Here is a 10,651-nt window from a genome sequence, read left to right as displayed (position 1 = left end):
ACAGAGGGGGGAGCTGGCAGGGGACACAGCACTGGGTGTGCACTCCCCAACTGGGCTATACAGTGGTACCTCGGCTTAAGAACTTAGTTCGTTCTGAAGGTCTGTTCTTAACCTGAAACTGTTCTTAACCTGAGGTACCACTTTAGCTAAGGGGGCCTCCTGCTGCCGCTGCACCGCCGCCGCACAATTTCTGTTCTCATCCTGAAGCAAAGCTCTTAACCCGAGGTAATATTTTTGGGTTAACGGAGTCTGTAACATGAAGTGTATGTAACCTGAAGCGTATGTAACCTGAGGTACCACTGTAGATTATGGTTACCAGATTTTTTTCCAGGAATCCGGGGACACTTTTTTTTTTTATTTAATGTTTTATTATTTTAGGAAAGGGTTGCCCAGAGTTCTTGACCTTTTTTGGGAGGGGAACCCCAAAGTTGTCAGGTGTGCACCTCGACACAAGGCAGGTGGAGAAGCCCATCTACAAACACACAAACGCCCCCAAAAAAGAGGTGGGGGGGGGAGAGATCAAGTAAAGGGGCTCGCTGGTCTTTGGAAAACACACATTAAAAACACACACACAAGGCTCTCTCTCTCTCTTCTTCACCACCTCAGCACCTCGCTCGCCCCTGCCAACTCGGGTGCGCAGAGCCCACAGCAGAAGAGCGCCAGGGGCTCTGCGTGATTTCGGGGTGAGCGTTGATCAAGGAAGCAAGCCAGAAGGAAGCTCTCTGGCTCATGCCTCGGTTTAAATAGCCCCCCGCCCCGCCAGCAGATTGGTTGGCTGGAACTTTGACGTGGCCGGGACCTCCGGTGTTGCTTGCTACCATGGCACCCGCCATGTTGCCTTGCCGGAAGTCCCCTGGCATAAATCAGGGGACAGTAATCAAAATCCAGGCACAGATTTTGGCCGGGGACAGATTGGTGAATCCGGGGACTGTCCCCAGGAACCGGGCACGTCTGGTAACCCTACTATAGATTTACATATAAACATGGGAAGCCTGCTGGAAGTCTCCAATTATCTCTGAAGATAGTCACAACGATCTCTTGTGAGGAACCTAGAAGTGTGAACAAGCTGTTACAACTCTGTTTCATAGCTCCTTGGCTAAAGAAGTGCCCTTCTTGATGATGAAAAGCATCCTGAATCTTGCTTGTTTGGCCTCTCAATGCTGGATGAAAATGCCTGAAACAGGCACCGTGGAGACCTGATGCGGCTTTGTAACATAAAAACTCCTTGCCCTCGTAAAGAGCCAGAGGCGTGTTAAGGATAATGCAATCCAAAAACAAGATCTTAAGACAGTTCTTTCGTGGTAGTTTATTACCAAATCATCATGTGGTGGAAAGAGGAAACAGCTGTTAAAACAATGTGGTATTGGCTGGGCAAATGTTGACTTTTTCATGGCATCCTGCCTATATCCCTTTCCAGCTAGGTCTCTATAATGGGCCTTGACTGGAACCTACTGTGCTATAGTGATCTTAGCATCCGTAATCATGTCAATCGGCAAGGAGCAAGCGGATAGTTAATTGGGAGACAGAAGTCTCAGCAGTCAAGGATTACAGGTTGTCAATCAGCAGTCCCCAGCTCTCTCGGTCCTTTTCCCTGCCTCTCTATGTCCCTTCCCTTTTTTTCTTAATTTGCATATGGAGAAAACAGTTCTCTCTCCAGTAAGTGGTGAGGACGGCCAATCACAAGGAGCTTAGGAGGGGGTAAAACAAAGTTACAGGCATTGGGAGTTTTGCAAAAGAACTGTGAAAGTGCTAACAGCAGCTTTGGTCTACATTTTTCCTGGAGGCCTGCAATAAATCTGTGGCCCTCTCTCAAGATCTCCTGGATTTTTTTATTCACAAACGAATTGGGCAGCCTGGATTGCAGGCTTGGTTGAGCTGTCTCCTGGTGCTTTGGATTCATTTAGACATAGAGTATTAGACAAATTCATGGAGGAGAAAGCTACGAATGACTACTAGACACAATGACTATCTTCTACCTCCACTGTTGGGGACAGTAATGCATCTGAATAACGGTTGCTTGAAATTTCAGAAGGATAAGAGCATTGCTGCTTGTGAGATTCCCATAGGGATCCATCTGATCACTGTGAGATCAGGATGCTGGACGAGAAGGGCCATTGGCCTTGACGCAGCAGCACCATTCTTCTGTTCCTACGCTTTCTTCATAAGCAGAATTGCAATAGCACTGCATGACTCCAACACTCGAATCTCTTGGATACAACTCCCAAGAGAGCTGTGTGCCCAACCCATCATTATGTTCCTCCATAAGCAAATCAGCTTCTAGCCATGAGAATAAGCTCTGTAAATCAAGACGTCCAATTTCTTTGCAATCTTGCGAGAGAAGCTCAACAACTTTGGGCAAAAAAGCTCAACTACTTTTCTGCCTGGATTTTCACTTTTTGAAATATGGCAACACTGGTGTAGCAAAATTGCTAGGAGGCATTTGTGGTAAGCAAAAAGGATGGAGCCCCCCCCTTCCTGCTTCCTGGCTGATAAGACTTGCTAGCAATGGGGCCAGACAGAAAGGCGCTCTGGCAGTTGCATTTTGGTCTGCCAGGTATGGGCCACAGGTTCATCACTGCCCATCACCATCTCTACAACTTGCAATGCCATTTCTAGGGTCCTTGCATGACTGTTTCTGGGTTCCCATGCCTGCCACTTTGGCAGAGTCCCAACAACATTTATTGCTGGCTATGTGTTATGTGTTCCTGGTGATGTGTTTATGTGGTGCTGGAGGAGACTCTTGAGAGTCCCATGGACTGCAAGAAGAACAAACCTATCCATTTTGAAGGAAATCAGCCCTGAGTGCTCACTGGAAGGACAGATCCTGAAGCTGAGGCTCCAATCCTTTGGCCACCTCATGAGAAGAGAAGACTCCCTGGAAAAGACCCTGATGTTGGGAAAGATGGAGGGCACAAGGAGAAGGGGACGACAGAGGACGAGATGGTTGGACAGTGTTCTCGAAGCTACCAGCATGAGTCTGACCAAACTGCGGGAGGCAGTAGAAGACAGGAGTGCCTGGCGTGCTCTGGTCCATGGGGTCATGAAGAGTCGGACACAACTAAACGACTAAACAACAACAATGTGTTTCTGTCACTGCAGGTCCCCATTCACGGCTAAGCGCTTATTTAAATAACATTATCTTAGCTGTGCCTTTAGTACAGGATTGGGGAATCCTCAAGCCCAGGGCTGAATGTGGCCCTTCACATCTTTCTACCTGGCCCTACGGACTCTTCTAAGGGCAGCCATTTTACTGACCTTACCTTGCCCTCTCCTTGTGTCTTTTTGTGTAGCTGGATGGTTCTAATGGACCCTCTTGCACCTCTGGATGGAAGATAAAGAGGGTTGATGTCAAAGAGCGAGCCGGCAGTAAATCACAATGCTCAAGTTGGAGTTAACTCTTTATTAGCATGATCTCTGCAGACTTGGCTGAGGGCCAGGCCTAAGCAGCTCATCCCCAGTAGCCACCCCATGAATCAGTTGCCGAGACGGAATGTCCCCGTCTCCTCACAGCCACCTAAGTCCCCCTCTTCTCCAGGGCTTTCCCCAAGCAATTGAAGAAAGCACCTATGTGCAGCCTCTCCTTGCTCTGCCCGATTCAGCCCTCTCCTGGTTCTGGGAGAACTTGTTGTAGCAGGAGGGGGAGACACCCGTGCCTCTTCCCCCACCTGACTCATATCTGCTTCTTGGCTTCCCTCCTCTCACTCACCTGCTTCAGCATCTTCCTCTAAGCCTGGACTCATCTCTGCCCCAGCCTCTTCAGCTTCTGACACCACCTCTTCCCAGTCTTCTCCATCTTCTCCCTCTTCTCCCTCGTCGTAGTTCCACCACTAATCCCCAAGCTCTGAGCCCTCTTTCCTTGGTGGTTCCCCAGTTGGTTCCTCCCACCTTTTCCTCTGCATCCAACCAGTCCAAGACAGGTGTAGGTGTGTGTGTAGGAAGTAATCTACTATAGAAAAGTAACACTTAGCATCCATTGCTTCACTCCTTCCACTCAATGACCAGCATTTGGTCCAGGAAAGCTGCCCAGAAGGGAATAACAGCTCTTGCACTGAAAAATGTGTGCCCCCCCACCCCACCCCTGGCTGTAAGAAGAAAGAAGCAACTCTCAAAATGAAGAGCCCGGATGCAATTTTCTTTTCAGATACATTACGTTTTAGTCACAATCACAGAAGAAGGAAAAATAATAATAAAAGCAGCCATTAGCAAGATTAGCAATATCAAAAACAAAACAAAAACAGAGGACGATTACGAATCCTTCACAGAAGGCATATTCACAGTGTTCATGTAGTTGCACAGATATTTAGAATTGTCCCAACCCCTCTGAAAAACACACACACACACACAAAGATGCAGGCTTGTTTTACTGCTCAGTTAATCCGGAGAAAGTGGTTTGACCAGCCAATTAAAAAGCTAACTTTGTTTTTCTCCCATTATCTCTTCGTCAAGGATGGAGACAAGTAAATTACAATTATTCTTGGCGTCTACAGCTATTTTAAGAAACTGCGATGGTGCAAATGGCCCAGCAACAATTGCGGGGGAAACAAAGACGACAGCATGTTTTGTTTTTACTCCTTAAAAGGTCAGGAGGAAAAGAAGTTCTGGATTCCATTTGTCTGTGTGGCTTTCCATTCTGATTCCGCGCTGGTTGCAGGTTATTTCGATCAATACTGACTTTTGTCCTTCAACCTCGTGGATTCCTGATTCAGCAGGCTTCAGAGGCTTATCAATTACAGCAGCAATGGATGAGTTTTCTGGAAAGTCCTCAAAGTAGTGACATGAGTAGTGGTGGTTGGAACAGGATGTCGTCTTGGCCACACAAGCTTCCTCTTTTACTTATTAACTGAAACATTTCTTTTCATCCACATTTGGGCCCCCCAAGGTAGCTAACAATCAGCCATGAGAACAAGTGCAGAAAATTAGCAATCAGTGTTGTGATACAGTATCAGGGATGCAGGCATACCAGTGTAAATAACAGTAGTCAGCTTAAAGCACACAATAGGAGAGAAAATACCTGAAATTATTACTCATGCCAAAAGTGCAGTGGAATAAACTTTCTATATCTCACACCTGAAGGCCAACAGAGAAATTAATCACAGAATTGTAGACTTGGAAGGGAACACAAGGGTCATCTAGTTCAACCCCCTGCAAGGCAGACAAGACTCCCAGGGCAGAGTTCCATAGTCTGGGTGCCACAACCCTGTCCTATGTTTTGGTAGTGGGGAAGCCATGGTGTTCCAGAGGTTGTTGAACTCCCAAATTCCTTCTGCCCCAAGCAAGCATGGCCAAGAGATTCTGGCAGGTTCAATGCATGAATAAAGGTACTGAACTTCTTAAAATAAGAAATTGTATGATAAAAATGGATGTTCTATCAGCTGCAATTTTTTTGCATGGTGTTCAGTAGGCCAAGGCTCTGTAAATCATATGGACACTATATGAAGCTATCTCGTACCGCTGATATACCTAGTCCAGAATTGCTTGCTCTGACTCACAGAGCTCTCCTGCTTAGCTGCAGGATCAGGGATCAACCCAGGACATTCTGCCTGAAAGGCATGTAACTGAGAATAGGGATGGGTAATCTGCCCATTTTGGTTTCTTGCACTTCCTCATTTTTTCCAGTCTTTAGCTCATTTTAATTTCCGCACCAGTTTGTCAATTTTTCTTTTTAAAAAATCCTCATGAAGATTCATTAGCGTCTGAGCATGCCTTTCCCCCCAATTATAATCCTTTTTTTTGGTATGTTGCTTTCACTAACAGATGCATCTTCATGCTCACTTTTCCCTAATATGCACATTTTTCTGTACACATTATTTGGTTGGAGAATGGAATAGCAAAATTCAGAGAAGTGTGCATTTCAGAGGAGAGCTGTGGATAGTTTTGAGAAGTGAACATTAAGTAGATTTGCATTACAATGCAAACCAGACTGAATTTTTTTCCCATACGCTACAAGGGAAATAACTATATAGATGGAAGCACAAGGGATTCAAAGTCAGCAAAACACTAAGAGCCTAATCCAGAAAGGCGAGTCAAGTTGGAATGATTTACCAAGGGGTCCGGACACGCTTCAGCAGCAATAAATAGGCATGACTGATTGTGGGTATACAGTTAAAAGGAGAATAAAGAATGGATGAACTGGACAAGCAAACTGAACAGATCCACAGCCAGAAAGTTTGCCATGAGATGCCTAGTAGTTTGCTATGGAAGCCTTCGTAAATCTGGCCGTGTGATATAGCAAGCACCCCTATCTAAGGAATCCAATGTTTCAGCGTTATTCTATGAATTAATTTTCATAAATTAAATTTAAACAAAATTTAAATTACAGCAAGTTTTATAGATGGGAGGCACTACACAGGAACATTAATCCATGCCAATGTTAAAATTGGTAACATAGCTAGAGCAAAACAGATAGCTTTATGGAGCAAATTTACTATACCAGCTTAAATGACCGTAAACTGGGCATGAGGTCAGCAGTTGAAGCTGCCATTTGTCTAGGCCATGTAATTTTTTTCCGGGAGAAGAGTTTGCAGTGCCTATAAAATAATCCAAAGGGCCAACCAAGTTCACAAGCAGTCTATCAATGAACATTATCTTGGTAGTCAAGCTGACCGATAATAACACGCAGGCCAGTAAACCCTTCTCTCTGCAAAACCGCATTCAGTGTTTCTTATGGTGAATCTATAGGTCTTCACATTTCTCTGAAATTATTTGCTTTATATTAGTGACGCTACAGTGCGCCTGATGCAACAGTATTCACCGTGAAGCCTTCAGGCTACAAAGCAAATGCTGCTAACACAGAACCGATAATTCACAACGTGAAACTACAAAGAGGGCTACAAATTCGCCCACAAAACAATCACAGCCCAGATTATAGTGGCCATCCTTTGGGGGTCAGCATTCCGGAAGTGAAGTCGGAAGCACCAGATAATGCCCAAGTATGAGATAGTGTAATTGCAACAGTGCCCCTAAGGACTCAGTAAGGTTTTACTTCTAGTCTGCTCAGCCTGGGCAGCAGCGTACTATGAGAGTGGCAGACAGGATTGCATGCTTCTCTCCTGTTCTCTTTCCTTGTGCCACCCTTGACCTAGAACGGGGGTCACCAACCGCCTTTGGGCCGGTGGACTTTTTTGGAATTTCAAGAAAGTGCCGTGGGTACCAGTCACAAAATGGCTGCTGTTTGGGTGTGGCTGTTGAAGATTCATTCCCCGTGTCTGCAGTCATGGGATTTTTGTCTATCACATGATGGTGTATGTTTTGACTCCACAGAGTGGGAAGTGACGGAGACAGGATGTTTGTGTTACTGTGTTCCGTGAAGTGGGACTATTGTCCTTTTTTCACTCTCTTTGCTGTCTGATGCTAGAGAGAGAGGGAGCCATGTTGCAGTGCTCCGTGTGTGTTTAGATGTAAATAAAGTAGATTAGCAAAAATGCTGAGTTGCTGAGTTTTGTTACGCAACTGCGCAAACTCTGTGGATCCCTAAGTGTGCTGATGTTTCTTGGCATCAGTCGCTGTGATGTTTGGGCTGAAGAAAGCTTTTGAAGCTCCCGAACAATCGACCAGGAGGGAGAGAACATGCCAGTTGGGCATGTGTCTCTGCCAGGGTCCTACTCGAGAGCAGGGGATCCTAACGGCGGCATCGTGGTTTCGAAGTAGGAGAGGCTGAGCCAGTGCAATCAGGAACTGAAGAGGAAGAACAAACTGTGTTTCACGTATTGTGGATTTTTGCAGGGTTATGTACTGGGACCTTCCATGGGCGCCATGGCAGGGGGATACTGGCAGATGCCATGTTGGTGACCCCTGGCCTGGAAATATGCAGAATAGCATTGACTGAACTGAAAGCTCCATGGTGACCCAATTCCATCTACAACAGTGCCTTCACATCACAGTAGTCCTCCGAATCAACCCGATTTCCCACCAATTATCCCCAAAGTCCACTTGCAAATAGCAGCAGCAGCAGAACGAATTCGAAAGCCGACACTTCCTGAGAAATCGTAAGCCATGGACAGCACGTCACAGAGACATACATTAGCCATGCAGTTTGCTCTCCTAAAAGGATGCTGTGCATAAATTATTGAACCATCACGACAGACGTCTAATTCAGCGTCGGCAAAGAAGGCATGTGATTTCTGCCCATGCTATGGATTAGCAGCATGAAATGCCAGGCACTGTATAGCAACTTGAAACTAAGCCGGGCAGCAGGCCTGCCCTTGAGGAATGTTAAGTGTTTTCTTATTTATCAGCATAATGCAAAGCACTAGACTGTCCTCCGCCTAATGAAATTGCTTACTATACAGACAACAAGGTGCTTGAAATGAAGATGGAGGTGCCAGTTATGTTTCAGGTGGGAGTCTATATATATATATATATAACCCTGTCATAATCTTCTACAGCTAAAGGATACAGTACAACATCATTTATCTAATTCCCCCTGGCAGGTGGCTGCATATCTCGAATCAGAATTCCCTGTGACTGCCGAATCGCAGTCTCCTTTACAGATGGTGGCCTTAAATAAATAAGGTAAAGGTAAAGGACCCCTGGACGGTTAAGTCCAGTCAAAGGCGACCATGGGGCGCGGCGCTCATCTTGCTTCAGGCTGAGGAAGCCGGAGTTTGCAGACAGCTTTCCAGGTAATAAATACTACCGCTCAGGCTTTGGGGCCTTGTCTGGACAAGGGAGCAGTCTTCCTTGGGCACTAGCTACAGCATCTGTCAGGTCTCCTGTTGCTGCAGCCCAAAATACCTTTGTATCCCATGGTGACTGGCTGTGCCCCAGGAAGCCATCGCACTGGGAAGAAGGGGATCCATACCGCAGGTGCTTTGCTAACAAGGGCACGACTTAAATGACGTTATGCAGCACAATGGATCAATTGAACTTGCCGATCAGAAGGTCAGAGGTTCGAATCCCCACGATGGGGTGAGCTCCCATGGCTCAGTCCCAGCTCCTGCCAACCTAGCAGTTCAAAAGCACGTCAAGTGCAAGTAGATAAATAGGTACCGCTCTGGTGGGAAGGTAAACGACGTTTCCATGTGCTGCTTCTTGTTCACCAGAAGCGGCTTAGTCATGCTGGCCACATGACCCGGAAGCTGTATGCCGGCTCCCTCGGACAATAAAGAGAGATGAGCGCTGCAACCCCAGAGTCAGTCACGACTGGACCTAATGGTCAGGGGTCCCTTTACCTTTAAGGAGTCTCAAAGTGGCTAACAATCTCCTTTCCCCTTCCTCCCCCACAACAAACACTCTGTGAGATGAGTGGGGCTGAGAGACTTCAAAGGTCACCCAGCAGCTGCATGTGGAGGAATGGGGAAGCGAACCCGGTTCACCAGATTACGAGTCTACCACTCTTAACCACTACACCACACGGGCTCTCACACTTGGTGGTGTTGACCCTTCATTGCCAGCACCCTTGCTGCTGGGGGACTGTGCACCCTGGCGATCCACGGCGTCAAAAGCGCTTTTATGCAAACCAGTGCATTGAACAGTGGGAACTAAACCTGAGCGTTGCCTCCAAATGTTCCAGCCCATACTGATGTAATGGGATGCATGCAAGCACTCCAAAACTAGAAGCTGTAAACACAGCACTGGAGAGCTGAGTGCCAACAGACAGACAGTGATCACAGTCATGGCCCAAAGTGGCAGCGTGCAGTGTTTTCTCAGCAGTCAATTTACAGAATACTGCCCCCCCCCCGCAAAAAACAGGAGTTTAAAGAAAAAGAAATAAATTCTAGCTAGGTAGCCTACGGCCAAAGATTTAACCAACTGCTATAGCCCACAATCCACCAGGGGTGTAATAATTACATTGACAGTACGTGCATATTTGCAGCAAATAACTCGGTGTTCTGTGCACAGCTCATGACAGACACATGGGTGCAAATTCACTTTGCCTAGTGCAAGAGGTACTTCCTTGGAAGTGGTGGCCTTAGTTATTGTTGTGGCAAGTGGTTGCCAAACATTCTCCAGTGTAAAAGACAGGTGGGACGAACAAGCACTTTCTCCCAGTTCTTTATGGCAATGAGTTTCTGAATTCCCTTTGAGGCCTTCGGCCAAACAGAGCAAGCATGCATGGAATAAGTGGCATCTTGCAATGTGACTTGTGGTCTTTCAAGAAAGTGGCTTGCAATTCCCTTCCTTCCTGGGTTGCTTAATTGCAAGTCCTCTTTTATCTGTGAGCAGAACTTGTCAGTTATCGGTTGCTTTCGACATTTCGCCCTGCTACACTGTTGTTTTCTCTGAAGCTATTCCACCAAAAGGCACTTTTGGATCGGTGCGGACTTGGCAAAAAGATTCCCATGCAACCACAATCGATTCAGCAGATCTCCAGAGAACCCTGTTTTTGCTTTTTGCTTTCTTAAATCCAACATATGCTGGATCCTTATGTCCAAGTCTCCATGGGCACCATTGATTCTTTTGTCCCGACGGAGGGAAGCAAATTCTCTTCTTGCAGGAAACCAAAGGGGAACTGAACTAAAAACCCATGGATCTTTTTGAGTTCTTCTGCTGCTTTGGCAGGATTTTCGCAAGCGAGCTTCGGCTTAGTGATGTACTCCCGTAACTTGGCCAAGCTAGTTACTTCGTCATTGGGAAGGCTTCGGAAAACCTAATTCAAGAGATGGATGAAGAAAAGGAATGTGAGCACAGAAGTCTTTCCAAAAGCCCATCT

General features: G+C 46.4%; 1 protein-coding gene across 2 annotated transcripts in view; it reads right to left on the bottom strand.

Annotated features, from left to right (window-relative positions):
- Positions 1-4,111: 4,111 nt before the first annotated feature.
- Positions 4,112-10,651, bottom strand: part of PLD1 (phospholipase D1) — a 135,764-nt gene continuing 129,224 nt past the window's right edge. For both annotated transcript variants that reach the window (XM_081190054.1, XM_081190053.1), the window contains exon 26: positions 4,112-10,588. In XM_081190054.1, the coding sequence (XP_081046180.1) occupies positions 10,364-10,588 (225 nt within the window). In that variant the 3' untranslated portion in view covers positions 4,112-10,363. The remainder of the gene's footprint in view (positions 10,589-10,651) is intronic.

The sequence above is a fragment of the Podarcis bocagei genome (genome assembly GCF_964188305.1).
Source record: "Podarcis bocagei genome assembly, chromosome: 4".
NCBI classification, from domain to species: domain Eukaryota; kingdom Metazoa; phylum Chordata; class Lepidosauria; order Squamata; family Lacertidae; genus Podarcis; species Podarcis bocagei.
Note: the sequence above shows the minus strand (reverse complement) of the source record. Positions and strands in the feature narration are given on the sequence as shown.